The 19,546-nt window shown below is 51.1% G+C and overlaps 1 protein-coding gene across 10 annotated transcripts in view; it reads left to right on the top strand.

Moving 5' to 3' along the window:
• Window positions 1–19,546, top strand: part of LOC122370934 (kinase D-interacting substrate of 220 kDa-like) — a 93,947-nt gene that overhangs the window by 51,813 nt on the left and 22,588 nt on the right. For all 10 annotated transcript variants that reach the window (XM_043346912.1, XM_043346921.1, XM_043346903.1 and 7 more), the window contains exons 4-22: window positions 4,126–4,224; window positions 5,212–5,409; window positions 6,720–6,818; window positions 8,110–8,301; window positions 10,099–10,203; window positions 10,861–10,959; window positions 11,524–11,667; window positions 11,940–12,072; window positions 12,549–12,713; window positions 13,611–13,818; window positions 14,296–14,430; window positions 14,831–14,979; window positions 15,317–15,491; window positions 15,930–16,094; window positions 16,356–16,446; window positions 16,731–16,910; window positions 17,950–18,101; window positions 18,476–18,527; window positions 18,831–18,979. In XM_043346912.1, coding sequence (XP_043202847.1) covers window positions 4,126–4,224; window positions 5,212–5,409; window positions 6,720–6,818; window positions 8,110–8,301; window positions 10,099–10,203; window positions 10,861–10,959; window positions 11,524–11,667; window positions 11,940–12,072; window positions 12,549–12,713; window positions 13,611–13,818; window positions 14,296–14,430; window positions 14,831–14,979; window positions 15,317–15,491; window positions 15,930–16,094; window positions 16,356–16,446; window positions 16,731–16,910; window positions 17,950–18,101; window positions 18,476–18,527; window positions 18,831–18,979 — 2,690 coding nt within the window. The remainder of the gene's footprint in view (window positions 1–4,125; window positions 4,225–5,211; window positions 5,410–6,719; window positions 6,819–8,109; window positions 8,302–10,098; window positions 10,204–10,860; window positions 10,960–11,523; window positions 11,668–11,939; window positions 12,073–12,548; window positions 12,714–13,610; window positions 13,819–14,295; window positions 14,431–14,830; window positions 14,980–15,316; window positions 15,492–15,929; window positions 16,095–16,355; window positions 16,447–16,730; window positions 16,911–17,949; window positions 18,102–18,475; window positions 18,528–18,830; window positions 18,980–19,546) is intronic.

The raw sequence follows: 19,546 nt of genomic DNA, 5'->3' as shown, positions 1-19,546 counted from the left end.
AAGAGATCTGATAACATTTTCGACGAATGCGTCCTCCGGGATGTGAAGGAACTCGTTCGTATCTTTGACTGATCTAACTCTATTTTCGTGTGACGTTTTGTATTGATGCCTACCTAAGGTCTGCCTCAAAGTCTACAGTACTTCCCCATCTGTCAACTGCAGACGGGTATTCGGACGTCAGGACCAGGCTAGGAATGTTTGCAGTGCGTATTTCTGGTCCCAGACACCCTGCTACTTCCTCTATAGCCGAGGGCTGCCAGACTACCGCTCTGTGTGATCGACCGGTCCGGCCTGCCTCGGATAGCCGTGGAATGTGAGGACCACGACCACGAAATGCGCCCCCGGCGTTTACGGCATCGCCGGCACGTTTTTACGCCCCGCCGTAAAAGTTTGTGGTCATCACATCTCGGCTGCCGGGCCGGCTCGGAAGACGGCCGCTGGATGGCGAGATGGTTCGTATTTCTACGGGCCTTTGTCGGATAAACTTTTTGTTGACCAGTAAATACAGACCTGTGACGTGATTTCATTCCAAAGTTAATGCTTAAAACCTTTTTTGTAAATCACCATTTTATTGTTACGATTTTCCGACGTAGTAATATGACGCTTAACGCGACTGAAATTTTCAGCTCAGGTACGTTTGCATTATCATGCCCTGGTTCAGTCTCGTTGTCTTCAGCATCTTCAGCAACGACGCGTTGTCTTCAGTGAAGAAATTGATCGAAAACTGTCGGTCTGTTCTAATGACGTGAGCCTCGCTGACGACTGAATGCAGCAGCATCCTGCTAACGCTACCTGCTCAAACATGCATCCACTGAACAGTTGAAAAAAGGTAGTTGTGCTCGCATTGATTCTTCTTTTATCTGTACGATCGATGCGCCGAGTCTTACTCACAATCCTGTCCCGGGCGCTCTTCCGTGTGTGATAGTGCCAGCCCGTATTGCCGGCGCAGATCCGTGTTATGGAGCGCCGCCTGGCACCCCGCTCGCGTGGCTGCTGACCGCAGAGTCCTGTTGGATCCAGCTGCCGGCGGCTGCCGCCCACGTAACGCCATCGAACCCGACCAGCTGGTGCCGTCATCGCGTCACGTGACTCACCCCGGAGACCGACCGGGCCGGTCACTGATCGCTGGTCGGTAGGTGGTGGAGGGCCCTGGTCCTGGCCCTGGTCCTGGTCCTGGTCATGTTCCTGGTCCTGGTCCTGGTTCTGGTCACGGTCCCGCTCCCGGTGTTCGTTGCCGTTCCGAACTGGCTCAATTCCAATAGGTTATGGTATGTAGGATAGTCATCGGTAACGGCGTATTGACGTGTGGTTCCGTCGCGTTGTTTTCATGTGGCGACGGCGCGATGAGTCAGTGATTTTTGACAAGTTGCATGAAGTTTTAGCATGTTTCATGCGACTTATGGCTATCGCTCAGCTTCATGGAATTGGCGTTCATGTTCTGGGAATCCAGGATACTGCAAAACAACCATCGATGGCTATGCTATTATCCGCTTAAAGCAAGGCTAATGTGTTAGTCATTTAAATCGTGATTTAGTGTGACTCAGTGGGAGGATTTCTTATTCCTTGGTGCATTATTACAATATTTTTATATCCCGTCGTCTACTATAGCTGTCCGTCAGCCCCCACAATGTCGATGTCACTGTCTGTGCCATTTCACGAAGCACAGCCACAGTGCTATGAACCCAACACCGTCATTCATCGCCTCATCTCACGCATCCCTGTGGTCCGATTGACCAGGAGGAGTTTATTTATCGACTGACCCGTGATCACAAAGGTCGCGGATCACAGAGTTCCTGCATATTTCTTCCCCGTCGGGGCCCGCCCAGTCATTGTGTCTCACTAACTTTTACGCTCTAGTTCAATTCTCGCTTCTTGCTCTGTGTTTTTTTCCTCCTGTGTCCACCCATCGTATCTCCTTGCCAACTTCTGGTAACCGGTCCTTGGGAAGGTCGCTCGGGTGCCCTTGTGAGTCACCCTGTCGCCGGCGCCCTTCTGCCGTCTGCGCTGCCCCCCGGCACATGTGGCGGGCCACGAGGTGACCCCGTGCCGCCGCTGTCCGGCCCCCGGGTCATAGGGATAAACTGTGTTTGGACTCGCCCGCGTGCTGTCTTCTCAGAGAGACAGACGGGTGCGACGGACGCGCCGTGGTGGGTGGGTCAGTGAGGAAATGGCGCGGAGTGAAGGAGCAACGGCCGGACGCCGGGCGTAGGATGGGTCGAGACGACACGGACCGACCTGGGACAGACAGGGGATGGGACAGACACCGAGATGGGACTGAGATGGGATAGACAGGGACGATTGAGGAGCGGCACTGGGCGTGACATTACCAGAGTGCTGTATGGACAGGAGGGTCGGTTCTGACATGAGTTATGACAGCTCTGTTCCAGAGGCGGCATGGTAAGCGCGCCTGCTTAGTGACAAGCCTTACTAGCAGCTTCCAGTCCCAATCGAAACTGTTTCGTATAAACAGTTGGTGGCGCTATCGCCCAGCTGTTTGACTGGTAGTCAGCGCCGGCTGTCGCTAACTGGAATTTGCACTGCTGATTCACAGCAAATCGTTAGCAACAATATGCTATATTATCAGCAATTATTTGATACCCGTGGCTTTATAAAACACTGTTTTCAATAACCCGTACCTGTGGTGGGGATATTATCCAGACTGATTACATCGACAAGGACCGAGATCTGAATGACAAGCGTCATCCATGCTTTTTTGTTGTCATCGGCAACCAATATTGGGAGGACTGCTGACGTGCCGAGCCCCAGCAGCCATTGGCTGATCGATTCATTCACTATTGATTTCCCGATGCTTTGAGCGTTCGATTTATCGATTAGATGAATGAACAAATAGCACCGACCAAATGCCGCCGGACATGTACATATGTAATACCGTGGCGATCCGAATCATTATGGGATGGTAGATGTTAGCACTATGATGATTGGTAAAGTTGAGGTCCGTGTGCGAATATCGCCTGGCGCTGGGCGTAACTGGCGATTGACGGTTTTGCATTGCCTGTCAACTTCATTTTTTTTTTTTCAACCGTTTTCGTACATTATTCACTTTCGTTCCTAAATGGGATGACAGAAATAGCTATGTGGATCGCGGGCATCAACAGTCAAGCATTCATGAATCCTAAATATTTAAAACAGTTTTTGACACTAAAGACATTCCAGTTAACAGGTGTGTGGAACATGTGTATTCTCATGTGTATTCTAACCTAGGCTGATCCTCGTAGTTTAATTTACTCAACAATGGCCTGCTTCATTGCCCGCTATAATCAGATCCTACTCATTCAAAGTTCAGTGGGATGAGTATGGAGGAGCACACCTACTGCTAAGCTAACCTCTTTGGCGGAGGTCAACAGTGTGGCTGCTGCTAGGTTTTCTATACAGAATGTCGTTTCCCGTCGGCTTATGCAGGCTGACGACTTTCATATATTGTTTAAGATGCCGGCTGCACCTTTTGTCTTCAAGCACGGAGCTGAGATATAGCCCTCGATCGTTTTCGTTGCCGTTCACCGTCTCTTCCTTCTGACTTGCTTTGTCCTTCCACTGCCCTGCCTGGTCGATGTCCTACCCCCTGATAGAACTGTTACCAGGCGCCACACTTCAGTCGACCCGCGCCCGAGCGGCTAATGAGAGCTGTCAGCCGTCCCTCGGCCCTCCTGTCACCAATAACGGCTATCCACGCCTGTGAAGTGCAGTCACGGGTCACAGAGGGGGAATAATGACCTGTGACGTCTGCCTGTGTCGAGCGGTACCGGGACAGGGCGGTTTGAACCGGTGCTGGCCGGTTGTGGAGTCCTAGAACCGTTTGTTGGAGGCGGGGTTGGGTTGGAAGCGGGATACCGGTGCGGTATGATGGTGAGGCGTGGCGGGTTAATGGTAGGACATGAGTTATGGACGGTAGGCGTCGTGTTTTCTAGGAGCGTCGCGGGGATACCTACATGGGAGTGTGTCGGGTAGAATGCTTCTCTGTAGATGCTGGTGGTAGATGTCTTGCGTGGGATCTCAGACATTGACATCAGATGCCAAATGATGTGTAACACTGCTAGCACCACCCGTGTTAGGTGGCTCTGGTTCTCAGTGAATTACTGCTGACTGATGACTGTGTTTTGTTCGCAGGATAACTGGACGGCGCTGCATTTCGCGGCGAAGGAGGGTCATGTCGCGTGTGTCCGAGAACTCCTGGAGGCGGGAGCCAACACAGAAGCCAAAGACATGGTCAGTGAGCGTCACGAGTCACCCCCTGTGGGCTAGGAAGGTCGCTGGTCGGCTGTGATACCGCCCGCATTGGGTAACCTCGGCCTCTTTGATTCGACGAAATTGCAGGTAGTGAGATGTCCGTACTTGTCTCGGAGTTTCTGAAGTGGACTAAGTGGGCTTCGTCATCGTAGTTTGTTATATCTTCCGATCGGACGGCACTTGGCAACGGTGCCATATCGCGGGGATTGATCAATATCAAATCGCAGATATCGGATGAGATGGCGAGGGAGCTCGCTATCCTCTGAATATAGGAAGTGTCATGTGATAAAGTTTTGATTGACATTCGCAGTGATTTAAATTCATATCATGTAATTCACTGTACTTGTGTCATTTTCTGATCCCCAAATTTGTTATCCGTGCCACCATTATCCGCCCTTATATACGTGAAGCTGTGATGTAATACGCTGTAGGTATGATCCAAGCTACGGTATTGGCGAGCCCAATCCTCCTGTAACGCCGTCGGTGACTCGTCTATCGCCGTTTTCTCTGGGGATCAGAACGTCACCCTCCCTCAGACCGAGTGACGTTTGTGACCGGTCACTGGGGACGGTGGAGAGTGGTGCTGTGGGGCTGTGGGGCTGTGGTCGGGGTTTAGGAGTGTATGGTCTGTATGCGGGATCCGTGTGTGGTCGGAGGCAGACCGGGGCGGTTATCTGCCGCTTTGATGTTTGTTACCATGTGTGGTGGGTGGTATCTGGTCAAGGAGAGTGCAGGTCTCTGTCACTGCTCCGACCTAGTTTTGAAGTACCTCGTCCCTGGTTAACCCTGGCTATCATACTGTGATAACCAAGGAACTGTGATAATATCACAGCATAGTTAAAGCACTATCTTGTGTTTATATTTTCTTGACCAGCGCCGCATATTCTCTAAGCCCCCGATGGCTGCCCTCCGCGCCTACGTGGCTTTCATTCTACCGTCCCCACTGACCTCTCCTCTCTCCCCCAGGGCGGGTGGACACCTCTACTATGGGCCGCCTACCAGCACCGAACCGAGACCGTACGGACATTACTGGAGGCCGGCGCTAACGCCAACGTGCCCGGCCAGCACCATATGACGGCGCTGGTGTGGGCCGCCGGCCGCGGCTACCTGGACGTCGTACAGGTGCTGCTTCAGCACGGCGCCAAGGTCAACATCAACGACAAGGTCAGTGCACGGGTCACGAGGTCACGACACTGGGAGGCGCGGAATACGAATGCGGGCAACTGTCGTGTGTGTGGAATTTGAACCGCTCGTCTGATTGATGGTTTGTTGGAGGAAGCTAGACGAGCATTTGCTGTAGCGTTTGTGTGCAAATCGGGACGTTTTTTGAAGATGTTCTCGTTCCGTTATCGGCCCCTCCGTGTCTGTTTGCCGTACGGCCGTGTGCCAGTGGTGCGCGGTGGTCGGAGGGTGGCGACTAGCCAGGACCGCTCCGCCCCTTATCAAATGGTAATTCGCGTTCAGAGGCAGTCGGCCGCTGCTCTGGACCGTATAATGCGACACGATGCAAATACCGCCCGGTCGCGCCGGTGCCGATGTAGCGTTATGCTGGTGTCTGCTCCCTACCAATCAGAATGTGGATCAGCGGCCGTGACGTCATCCGGTGTTTTCAGTCCCCACAGCCCGGCGGTCTCTCATCTAGACACGGTTCAGATCGCTTCCCCGTCGTTTTTTTACTAACGCTTTGTTTTGCTTGCGTTGGCTGTGGCCGGGAGTTGGAAACCATTTGGCAAAGCGTGCGTGTAATATTGGAATAGGCGCAACAGTGCGGTTTCGTTAGAGATTAAACAACCCGAAATCACACTCGTGCTATGGCGAACTTGAAGGCTATGCCGCCTCGATAGCTGCACAGTTCGATTAGTTATCATTTCAATGAGACTGAGAGTGTCGACGGACCCGTTTCAGTGCACGCGACTGACAGTGTCCGTCTGTCCATCGAAACTGCGCAACGACAAGACCTCAGCAGCCGATTAGGGCATGTGACGAAGCTGGTGGACATACATGCGCAATCCGCATTGCATACGTACAGTCTTACGCCCCCGAGTGTCCGTTCTGTGGAACTGATGCTTCGTTAGCGCCAATAGTGTTTTGGGGAAAACCCTGGGGTTGGGAGAAGTGAATATTTTAAAGTGTTTCCTGGTATTGCTGGTGGGAGACAGTTGCGTAATTGTTCCTTGAGCAGCCTTCGGTCGACTGCTCTTACGACTATCTCGGTGGGCGATAACTATAACAATGCTTTTGCTGTGTTGGAGCGTGATTGAGATGATTGTGTTGCTGTCCAACATCTCACTAGGCACTGTTTGAAATAGCTTCCGTACCCGGAACCGATATCGGATGACATCAGACCGTCTGGTCATCTTACCGCCGTATCTTACCGTCAAACAGCTGCGTCTGACCATCTAACCACCGCATCTGGCCATTTGTCCGCCGTTACCAAAGGCTCTGTGCCTGACACCCCTGCTTTGTATTCCCAGTTTGGTACGTCGCCGCTCATCTGGGCCTGTCGGAAAGGTTTCACCGAGATCGTCAGCGAACTACTCAAGGCCGGAGCCAATGTGGATGCCTCGGGAATGGTGAGTTGTACACACAACATTCTAAACTATAAACATTCTAACATTCTAACATTCTAAACTTATAGCATACGTGGCAAGCAGCACTGACAATAAACACGGGTAACTTAGGGCTATGTCTAATGTGTTTTAATCCATATGTAGCGTATGCCAGTCGAACAGTTATGCTCTGTTGTCAGGTACAGGAGAGTTGGGTAAGAGTGGAGTGAAGGGGGAGGGGATTCTGATCATCCGTTGGGCATTGATAGCATCTATCAGATTGTCGTCAAGTACTGGGATCGTTGTCAAGAGCAGAGCAGTCACGTCTTGTACTTTGTTTATGCTCGTGTATCATTGGAACCCTTTCGTACATTTCTCGTAATAGATGGTTCACCATTTTGTCTAAAATACTTGTTTTCACCGTCGACTCCTCTCCGAAGCCCTACCCCTTGCTGTCGCTGCCAATAATCTGGCAGTACTATCGACATCACATCAGGAACCAGACGGCAACTGTGGTACCGATATCCCGACCCGTCACCCTATCCGTTTGTTTGTCCACGCGACTTCTCTGACCGATCGGCCACCCTTTCATGCCTTCTCAGAACATGCAGATTGTGTCGTCATCGATTGCCGCTCAGTGCTCACAGCGCCTTACTCTGAACCGTTCGGTGATTGGTTGAACTGGGTGACGATATACCGAACACGCTGTTGTGTCGCGGGCCCTTCTACAGTGCCCAGTGCTGATTGCACATCTGTCTTTCTGCCCTGCCTTCGCCGCCCCGACCCCACCCCGCCTCCGGATGTCTCCTCACTCCCATCCTCTTCCGTTTCGCTATCTGCGGCAACATTACGAAACAACCGGTCTCCACGGAAGCTCTTCCGGCCATGACTGCTCTTATCTGCCGGCTTCTACGTATTTCAGACTCCTAATTCTGTAGCATTCGAACTAATTGTCCCGGCTTCATTCCGTCAGGTCCGGTGACCTAGATTGATCGCCCTAATGATCGCTAGTTGTTTACAAACAGCTAACGAGCAGACGCTCATCCCTAATCTCTCTCCCCGGGCGGCCTTGCCTTCCACATTCGCTCATTTTCTCCCTCCACCCTTGAGTTCACTTTGCCCCTTTTCTCCTCCCTCCCTCCATCTTTCTTCTCTGCTTTAGTACTCTGTATATTTTACCGATCTTTCCACGCATCTCACTACCTTTGATACCCTTCCATCCCTCCGCACTACTGCTGCACTCCCCCCCCCCCCAGCTAACTACCACCACAACACACACTCGACTCTACCTCCCCACCCCGTCCCGTTTCCGCAGTACTCGTGGACGCCACTGCTGCTGGCCGTCAAGGGCGGTCACACGGACATTGTGGACATGCTGGTGGCGCACAAACCCAACCTGAACGTGACGGACAAGGACGGCATCACTCCGCTCATCATGGCCGCCAAGGAGGGAAGCTACGAGATCGTGTCGACGCTCGTCTCGGCCGGCGCGTATATCAACCTGCAGGTGAGCAATCGGGGTGTCTGATCTCCCGTATGAGAGGTTGTGAGGAGGGCTGGAGATAGGGATGAATAGGGAGGTCTGTGTGGAGGCATACGGCTGTGGTTGTGTCATGGAGAGAATGAATGACGATAAATTGTATGTAAACCGGCTAGAAGATTGATGTACTGTTCTAGTGCTATCTTTCAGTAAGTCGGTTTGATATTTAGACTCGACTTCAGTGTCTTGGATGTTTCCTTTCGCCACTAAAATGACGCCAGGTGAAGTATGGTCCGTCAGACGTTACATCCGACCCAAACAGACCTGCGACCACCCGGTGAAACCAGTCCACACTGATCCTCTGGGCGAGCCAGCCGTGCTGACGCGTTAGCCTCTGTCGCGGGTTTATCAGGAGACGGCTGTCGGGCTGACCGAGTGGTGCCCCTCAGCGGACACGCTGCGTTAGTGCGGGTCCGTCCCGGTATCGGGTCACCTGATCAGGATCTGCGGGCCGTATGAATATGCGGGCCTCTATGGGACGACGGACTGAGAAGCGGATACGACGTCCAGCCTCCATGGGGACATTTAATGGCACCAGGTGATCTGACATTCGCAATACCATTAAAGCGCGGCCATAAACAACATCCTGAGCTGGTAGATGCTGGCTGTGTCCCCAGTGGAGATGTGACATTTAGAGCGGGAAGATGCCTGGTATATGGCCCGCCATGTGGACGCTGCCCGGTGTTTTAACGATCGATCGCTGCAAAATAAGGGTAAATATAGATCAGTAGAACGTTTATGGCTCCCATGGGAGACGCTGTATTGATTTTAGTCGGTTTTATCCGTAGAACGTTTATGGCTCCTATGGGAGACGCTGTATTGATTTTAGTCGGTTTTATCCCGAAAACGTTCTGAATAATTGGTTCGTTTGCTGTGACGTGTCAGTCATCATTCATTGTAGTTCCATTGCCAGGTACGGTTTCTACTATGGAATTCATTACACGACACGTTCCAGTCAAGTTCAGATTAGAACATCCCGAACAATTGGCTATTACTGTTCCAGGTCAAATACATTCATAAAGGATGAAAACCACAACCACGCACATCGAACCGGACACTAACACAATCAAACACTTAACATACCGAACACATGTAAAACGGCACGATCACTATGTTTAAGTAGATCTAAAACAGATTTAAGAACAGCGAACCACGCTACATTGCGTGCACATGTTGTGCGCATTCGGCGCCGCCATAAAAGCGCTCATTGTGGCCGACTCCCGGACAGACGGTGGTAGTGAGTTCCACGCTGAGGCTGCACGGCGAGAAAGCGCATGCACTCAAATTACATCTGTGCAGCAAATGTAATTCACTCCTGTCCATGGCTGGCGTGCATCTCAGCGATGTGTTACTCCATCGGGTGAACATTTCCGGGATCGCGACCGGTGAGTCAGCGTAAGTCAGCGCGCTAAACACTTAGACAAGATCATGACGCTCTACCAGAGTCTCGATCTTTGACCACTTAAGCTGCTGAAGAGCCGGTGTAACGTGCTGACCCTCTCCCCTCCTCTGCAACTCTCCCCAGGACCGGAGCGGTGACACGTGCCTCATCTGTGCGGCCCATAACGTGCTGATCCTCTCCCCCGCCTCTGTAACTCTCCCCAGGACCGGAGCGGTGACACGTGCCTCATCTGTGCGGCCCATAACGTGCTGATCCTCTCCCCTCCTCTGTAACTCTCCCCAGGACCGGAGCGGTGACACGTGCCTCATCTGTGCGGCCCATAACGTGCTGATCCTCTCCCCCGCCTCTGTAACTCTCCCCAGGACCGGAGTGGTGACACGTGCCTCATCTGTGCGGCCCGCGGCGGTCACGCGCAAATCGTGGAGATTCTGCTGAAAAAGTACGCCGACATCAACATCATCGGAAAGGTGAGGGGTTTAAAGTCTGCCAGTCTGAGGTGGCATCAGACTGGCGCTCATACTGCATTCTGTCAGTCTGAGACGGCATCAGACTGGCGCTCATGCAGTAGAAGACTGCAGTCTGTCGTCTGAGCCGGCGTCAGACTGACGCCCGTCACAGTGGAAGTTGTAGGTTTTGATTTCTTTGTATTATGACTTCGAACTTGCACGGCCTTTCAGGAAAGCCGATACAAGTTGGTTAAGAATTGGCCGTTGTCCGTCTTTAGAAATGCTTCATCGCTTCAGATTAATGGGTCTTTCTTACTTAGAAAAGGTGTCAGGTAGTCCCAAACATTGCTGGCATTTCCGATCGGTATATTCGGTAGTTTACCTCTTTTTCAAGAGGGATGTGGTAGTTTATTTCAGTTATGCTTAGCTCAGAATCGTTCACGCTAGACAGGGACATAAAAGATAGCGATATTGCGGCTTACGGATATTAGTCTCATCAAATGATAAGTCTTGATAGACCTCGAAGACTTCAGGACATCTGGAAATGGCTCGGTCATTCTGTCGGATTTTCCATCTGTCCAGTCATGTGCAGTATACTTTAGGCTATTTAGCATGATGTGCTGCGCTGTGCTGTGCTATGCCCGCCGCTAACCGGCCCGTCTGCCCTGCTCCGTCCAGGAGCACAAAACAGCCATCTACTGGGCCGTCGAAAAGAACCACTATGACATCGTCAAGATGCTTCTCGAGGTGCACGCCGACACCGAAATTACCACCAAGGTGAGAAGTCAACACTCCGTGCTCAGCGCCGAGCACTTTTCACGGTGATTGTGCACAGGGTGCAGGCGTTACTTGCACACAGAGGCGAGGTCAGTAGACTCGCCTCTCGGGGCTGTTCGGATAGCACGAACCCAGAAGGCTGTAGGTGTTTGCCGTGACCTGCACTATGGCGCTGTTGTGCTGCATCATTATGGCCATGGTTTCCCTGTGGTGATATTGAAAGGAGGTGGTTCCGTGGTATTTCCAACATCTGTCTATGCCTCTCAGCACTATGATGGTGCCTGCGAAAATAGATGAGACTTTGCTATATACAATATCACATTTAATTACGCAATTAATTTTACCATGTTCTGTGTCATTTATACATAGGCTGATATCCCAAGCGCAGCATCGGAATGTAGTGTAGACTAGAAAACTAGTTTGACCTAACATGTTATTATTCACCTCTGTGGGCTAGAGTAATTTCGTTTTACTTTACGTGACCCCTCCTGACCTTGTGCGACCTCGGCTGACCCGTGTGTCATGTCTGACCCCGTCTGACCCGGTGTGACCTCTGGCCGCCAGGAGGGCGACACTGCGCTGCTGCGAGCCGTCAGGAACCGTCAGGCGGAGATGGTTGAGCTGCTGCTGGACCGCAAGGCGCGCATCTCGGCTGTCGACTCCAAGGGGGACACCTGTCTCCACATTGCCATGAGGGCCAGGTCGCGGGTGAGCTAACTGGGACGGTTCGACTTCTGTAAGGAATTGCCTCCACTGGCTCTTGATCTCTTGGAATTATCGGCCGCCATTGAGCGATCGATTTTTTTTTTTTTGGGACCAACTCGACTTCCACACAATTTGATGCGTAAATGTTAGTTAAACTTGCACATCCTTGATATAATAAACAACAGGTGTATTTGTATGTGTATCGTGAGCGATCCACGTTTCGCGTGGCGATTGGTTTATGAGCGCTTTTTTAACCATGCTGCTTTCCCCAACAGCACATCGTGGAAATTTTGTTGAGGAATCCTAAGCACAGCAAGATGCTCTACCGACCAAATAAGGCCGGCGAAACTCCGTACAATATCGACATCGCCCACAAGCGGGCGATTCTGGGCGACATTTTCGGCGCCCGTGAGTTTCGCCCGATCTCTGTGCCGATCGCCTCTGAGGAGACACTCAGGGGTCGCCTTCTCGCCTCTGCCCCCGGTGATCAATAGTCACCTCTGATTGATTTGATATCTGACGATCGGAGAGCACCTCAGCTCCGACGTTTGATCAGTACCTCAGTATTGGTGCGCGGGTCGGGTTCTGAGAATGTCTTCATCGTGGCGGCTCCCTTGTCAGTGTCACATCGGAATGAGCGTGCTCAATATGCGCATACGATCCGAGATCGAGTCGCTTACGCCTGTGTTAGATCAAATGACACGCTCTGCACTGCACGTAGTACGTAACTCTGTATTACCCGCCACTGTAGCATTGTGCAGTACGTACCAGTCACTCGGCTCGGCAGTCCAGTACGCTCTCAATCTAGCTCTGATACATTATTACCAACCTTCCCGACACGGAAGCTCCGCACGGGACCCGGCTGACCCCAGCTCCTCCCCCAGGGAAATTGAACACGAATGAAGAGAACGAGAACCGACTCGGGTACGATCTGTACTCGGGCGCGCTGGCCGACTTTCTGTCAGAGCCGGCGCTCACTGTACCCATCTCAGTGGGTCTCTACGCCAAGTGGGGCTCCGGGAAGTCGTTCCTGCTGGGCAAACTCACAGGTAGGTGTGCAATAACGGCGCTTGGCTGTGAGCTTGGGGAGTGAGCGAGTGTGTGCTTGAGGGGAGGGGTAAGTACGAGTATTGAAAGGATAAACATAAAGATGTTGTTCGAAATCGCTCTGATATGGTGTAGGAACTAGGAAGCATTTGAAGCTAGACGTCCTTTTGGGCAAAATATATGAATAGGAGGACTTGTGCAATAGGTAAAACTGTTGAGGAGCGGCCATAGGGTTTGATCATGGTTTCTGTTTGCTTTTCATGGGACGCGCTTGGCTAGCAATCAATGATGCAAGTTGTTGTTTTAGTACTAATTCTGCCGTCCGAGCGCTGTTTTGATGATTTATGCTTGGGTTTGAAATGAGCCGCCGTCTGTGAAGATGTGTTTGTTTATTTTCTCTGAAATTTGTCCGGCCTTCTCTTCCTCGTTCGCGGGCGGTTCCGTGTCATGTATAACGGACCGCTGAGCCGACATTTGGCATCACATGTCATCCGAATGTCTCCGCTAAATGCGCACGTCGTCGCCGGGCCAAATATTTGGCAAATAGCTCCGCCCTGTCAGAGCGTGGCTAGCATTCGTTCGCTGATTTGCCTGTCTCAGCCATCTTGCGGGGATTTTTTGCTAGGCTGATTTAAAATAAGCGCTGATTAAGACAAGACATCGCACTCTTTCCAGAGAGCAGAAGATTCTGTAAATTCAGTTATAATTATTATCTGGCGTTTAGTCTAGTACAGCAGTAATTTCATGTTAATCATTTTTTATTTTTCCAAAGGAAGCATGATCAAGGGAGGTGTGACTTCTACATTTTTCCCCAAGTCCCATGAGTTGTCGCCCTTTTGGAACCCCATTAGTCGCAAGGGCGCCTGATGACGTTTACTTAAGGCGGCTACCTCGGGCAGAGGAGATGCGGAACTTTGCGCAGCAGTGGCTGGAGCCGGTGCTGGAGCTGTCGCCGTTCTTCGTGTTCCTGCTGTTCAACCTGGCGCTGCTGATGGGCGTGGCGTTCGGCACCGGCTTCTGCAACGTCACCGTCGGCCTGGCCGTCGGCTGCTCCGTCTCCGTCCTGCTGATCGTGGCCGTGTTCGTGCTCAAGTTCTTCGGTACAAAGTGAGCGCTGCGAGGGAGCGAGAGAGCTGGTACGGACTGGGTGGGTGGTGAGGGTGGTCTATAAGGGCTGTAGTTGCTTGTTTATGGCTCGTGAGTGAAATTTAGGTGGGTGGATACTCTTTTAGACACTTATCAGCAAGCTGCTAAGTTGATTTCGTAACTTTTCATTTTTTAAGCTCACAGTGGGTGGAGACTTCCACTGCGTCTAACTGAGCAGACGCCCAAGTTGGCGTCTAACTTGGCGTCTAACTGTTGGAAGGAGACTTCCGAGCTAGACGCGTCTACAGTTAGCCGTCGCCAGCTAGACGCAGCCGCCGTCCAGCTAGACGCGTCTAAGACTTAGACGCGTCTAGCTGACGCGAAGTGGAAGTCTCCACCCAGTGTGTTCTAAGATGGTAATTCGTAGCTTTATATCGTCGGTGGATTTTTTCGTGAGTTGCGTCGCTGGACGACTGACTGACCCCGTTGCTCTGTCAGGTGGGAGTATGAGGGTCTGTGTGCGGCTAACGCGCGGGTGGCGCGGGCTGTCGGCTACCTGCTGCTGCTGGCGCGTATCACATTCTGTCACCCGCCCGGTCCAAAGGCGCGGCGAGACAAAATGAGGCAAATCAGGTCAGTAGAGCCGACAATTACCGGTGAACATCTCAGCGAGTATCGACGCTTAGCGGGATTTGGCAACAATAAACTGAGCTCATGTCAGGTGATTACCGCTATAATGTTAAGTTGTGTGGAATAATGGCGCATAACTTCGTCCTGTCCCCTAGAAATGAAGCTAAATTATTCTCTCGGCATTCTATGTGGACAATAACAGAGATTCTAGAGGTTAATAACTCACTTAAATAGGCCATTAGTCACCATTGTGTCGTGTAATTCCCGCTGTTTAGCCAAAACTAAAACCATGGCTTTCCTCTACGGGTGGGTACCTTCACTCTACGATAGAAGTTATACACTAATGGTAAACCTACATTATGTCCCCTCCCCCCCATATCTACCCTCGTCTCCCTCCACACAGGTTTTTCTTTGCTGAGCGCGCCAGCGTAACCTCGGCGGGCCGGGGCGACAACAGTATCGTGCAGATGATCAGCTCACTGTACGAGGACATTGAGCAGCACTGCGGCCTGTTCGCGTGCCGCCTGTTCAGGGCGTTCCGGCCACAGCCAGGTGAGGTAACTGAGAGACGGGTGGTGGCTCGTAGGGCGCCCATCTCGATAAAGTGGCCTCACTGTCGCAGGGAGGCATGAGGATTTGAGGGTGCTGATCTGTGTCAGGTGGATAGAATGCGATAGATTAGAATAAAATGGGCATCAAACGGGGAGACGACAATCAACATTTGTTTAAGAAAATACGAATGATGTTATCAAGCGACGTGTATTGTGTGACGTTGTTCTTTGGGAGCTGTTGGTTTCGATGCTGTCATATCTCTCGTTTCTCGCGGTGCCGTCACCGTTTCTCTCGATAACGCCCTCTCGGCCCGGCTGCGGCTCACTTTTTGGTACAGTGTCGCCGGAGAGCGAGTCTTCGTTCCGGCACCTGTGTCTGGTGCCGTACGCGTTCATCTTCCTGTGGACGCTCTACGTTGCCATGGCAACCATCGTGCTGACGGTGCACTTCTTCACCTGGGAGCCGATTAAAGCGATGGTTGCCGCCACTGTGCAGGCAACGCACAATGGAACGTGAGTCCATTCATTCATTCATTCATTCATTCATTCATTCATTCATTCATTCATTCATTCATTCATTCATTCATTCATTCATTCATTCATCCATTCATTCATTCATTCATCCATTCATTGTTTATTCATTCATTAATACATTCATCCTTCCATTCATTTAGCATTCATTCGTTCAATCATTCATTCATTCGTTCATTTATTAACAGTACCCTTAGCATGCTCATCCATTTCCTCTTTTAGAGCGCCGTTTAAAGTTCACGCATATTCTCTAATGAAACGTCGCCCACCCACACGACGGTTCTATTTCCGCTGTGGCTATTCACATCCGAGCTCAAACTCAATTTCCTCCCGCGGTTTAAATCACATATGACAATCGCATCAACCCTATTACATGGTGTCAATCACGTATAACACTCTTCTCTCCGCGTACGCTCGCAGTCACTCGTCGAGCAACGTCCTGCCTCCGGTGGATGTGGAGGGCGGCACGTACGAGACGATTGAGACGCTGCTGATCGTGCTGTCGGTCACCCTGGGTATCGTGGTGCTGGCCAACATCCTCACCATTGGCAAGGTGTTCTACGCGCTCATCCTGCCGCACCGGCTGTGAGTTGACGCGCGGGGCGTGCCGGGGATGTTTGTGTGTTCACGGATGGATTTGTGGATGGAAGAGGAGGTAGAGAGGGAGCAGCTAGTCGTTTTTTTAGAGCTCATTTTTTCGCACATTGTCTTGTTTCACCTGGTACATTGCTTTAGGACATTTTTAAAACAACTTGCACCGGAGCATTCTCAGTTTTCTTCTTCTCGCATTTACGTGTCGCAGTGTCCTTATAGACAACTAATATCACCTTGCTCATTGCATCTCAGGTACCTGAACAAGCTGTCTCACACCGGTGGTCGGGATAAGGACCGTTACGTGCAGGCCCTGAAGGACGAGGTGCAGCTTCTCATCAATATGGTGAGAGACAGGCGCGACTGTGTCATGTAACATGAGATGCAAATGCTTTTGTTTTTGGAGTGGCCGGAGAAACATAATTTTTGTTCAATTTGGTTATTGTTTATTTTCATACTCGCCGTCGAGATAGACGTCAAGTTTAACCAACCATTGTGAATAGCTGAATGTCACTCGTATGCTATAACTAGCCAAACCTTCCTTTATTATAGTGTCGCGGTCTGACCCTGGTTTAATCAAGCCGCTAACCCCAGCATAACTGACGACCCCCCCCCCCCCCCTCCCCCCAGGTGCGTTGTATGGACAGTCTGACGGACGAGCAGACTCGGCTGGTTGTGGTCGTGGACGGCCTGGACAGCTGCGAGCAGGAAAAGGTGCTGGAGATCCTGGACATGGTCAGCACGCTGTTCACGGTGCCCGAGGCGCCGTTCGTCATCCTGCTCTCCATCGACCCGCACATCATCTCCAAGGTGGGCCGGCGCAGTGACAGGAGCGTTACGTTTGAATGGAGCGACCTCTAAGTGCGTTCGTTGAGTTTATAGTGATGTCTTGCTTTAGGCAAATGCTTAAAACAAGAGTCGTATTAGGATTTGAGTCCACTTTTTTGCCTCAAAACACATTTGGTCTTGCTCTTACCGTTGCTAGTTATGCAACGCCTTTCTTGTACCCTTAATGTCTGACTATTTAGTTATGACTATAGTTCGTTTTTCTTAAGTTTGCCCCTCACTGTAAACGTCTTTTTGAACACAGCACGGGAATTGCTAGCTGAATTACTGAGAAAACTGGTTGGCGCACATTGATTTCACCAGATTTCACAGACGATCAATTTTATCAAATTTGTTTACTATTTCACAGACTCATAGTTCGTATTTACCCATGCCTACAGCTCCACAGTGATAGACGACTTCTCAGGAATTATGTCTGAACTAATTAATAAATTGCACGGCGTTTAACATTAACGTTACATCGTCTGTGTTCAAAACTTATTTTGAAAATATTATCCATATCTCCAATACAATGTGCGCCAACCAGTTTTCTCAGTAATTCAGCTAGCAATTCACGTGCTGTGTTCAAAAAGACGTTTACAGTGAGGGGCAAACTTAAGAAAAACGAACTATATTTAGTTATATTTAGTTATTTATTATCCGTCGGCTGACGGATGCGTCAGCCGACGACGAGGCGAAGCGGTCCAAGCAGGAGAACGGCCACAACGGCGTCAACGGCCAGGCGGCGCCCCTGATATGCGTCCGCCCCGACCTAGACCCGCTGCCCCGCCCTTCTGATCTGGTTCACCCGTGCATGATGTCTCGCCGCATCATTTTATTGTGCTGTTAAATGTATCTGTTTTGGTGTAAATTTAGTTTTGCCTAATTTTTCAGATTATCTTGTTTCAATGCTGAACTGCTAGATCGTGTGCTCAACGATAGTTTAGCGTCCGAATCTCATGTAGCTACCCTTGACCGTCACATTTAACTCCTGTTGTAACTCCACCACCCCCTCTCTGCGCAGGCTGTGGAGCTAAACATCAACAAGGTGTTCTCGGAGACGGCCATCAGCGGTAACGACTACCTGAAGAACCTCATCCACCTGCCGTTCTTCCTGCAGAACTCGGCGCTCAGGAAGGTCAACCTCGCGCAGAAGGTGGCCGCCAGCCGCGAGAGGTACGGTCGCGCTGGATTTTTGTTTTTTTGTTTTTGTATTCAGCCCTCCCTCCAACGGGCTCATTGGTCCCAATTATAGGAGGGCTCCTCCTCCATTGCAGTTGTCGGATAGAATTAGGGCGTTTTATGTCCGCTATTTACATGTGTAAGCTCGACTTAGAAGAGACTAAAAAAGCATGGTGTCGTACGGTCGTACGGGAAAGTCATAAACGATGCAGTGTTTTGAATTTGGGTTTGTGGATTGATCCCATCTGGCAGTTTATATCCAGAGCTGTGTGTTGTGTTGCGCGAGACTGATGGAAATGGATGATGCTGATTGCTTGTGTTGCATTAGTGTTAGGGTGTCCTTCATCTGGCGTTTGATTTCGTTCCAGGCGAGATACGTGGATCGATACAGACAATGAGCCCAACATTCAGCAGCACGCGGTGAGATGTGCTTTGATCTCATCTGGGGGCGCTCAGACTGGGTTTTCTAATTACAGTCACTGCTTCAAATGTTTTCGTTGTTTCGAGGTAGCAGCATTGCGGTGTGTTTTGCGTGAAATATTTCCTGTTTGCTATTCATTCAAAGACTGTTTCTCAGTATGCTAGCCCATCCAGCCCTCATTTCTTAAAGTTTTCCCTCGGCGACCTCGTCATTTCGTTACTCACTATTCTGCTTCCGTCTTTCATGTCCCATTGTTGTGACCTCTCACCTCTTCTGACCCGTCGTGACCCCTCTTTTGACAGATGTCGGCGGCTGGGGCGCGGCGGATGTCTGTGGAGTCCGTCAGTACCGGTATGAGTTCCAAGTCGCGACTGAGGCTGCCCAAGAAGCAGCTGTCCCGGCTGAAGGGCACAGAGAGTATAGCCAGCAGCGTCGCCTCCAACCTGAACAGGTGGGTGGCACAGATCCGAATCAACCTTTGCTCCTATCCTTTTATCCATATTATCCTTTTCTTTTTAGATAGGTAAATTTTTTCATTTTTTCATGAGATATGATACCCTGATACCTATTTTCTTACCATCTTTCCTTCATTGGTGTCCGTATTGAGACTTTTCCACTTGTATCCGAATTGTACCGTTCTGTCCCTTTTTCTTACCATGATGCTGTCCCCACTTTCTCCATTTACACCTCCTTTTTCTTGCTATGCGCCTTCATTTCCTGCCCTCCCCCATCACTCACCGATGCTCCTCTATCCTTCTCGCTCCTTCCCTCCTCTCATCCTCCAGCGTTGCGGAGCTGGGGGAGTGCTCCCTGGACCCGGAGGCGCCCGGGTACAGCGCCTGTCCCTCTCCTGAGGAGCTGCTGTCGGGTCGGCGCGGCGCTCTGACCCGGCGGCTCACCTCGTTTGGACTGAGTGCACTGGATATGACCGGTGCCGTCAGTCCAACGGACAGACCGTCCCGCAGTATCGCCTCCAGGAGGCCAGGGGCCAGCGGCAACAGGTCAGGAGGAGGTCAGG

This window comes from Amphibalanus amphitrite, unplaced genomic scaffold (genome assembly GCF_019059575.1).
Source record: "Amphibalanus amphitrite isolate SeventyFive unplaced genomic scaffold, NRLGWU_Aamphi_draft 000035F_arrow, whole genome shotgun sequence".
NCBI lineage: Eukaryota > Metazoa > Arthropoda > Thecostraca > Balanomorpha > Balanidae > Amphibalanus > Amphibalanus amphitrite.
This window is presented reverse-complemented; position numbering and strand designations above follow the sequence as displayed.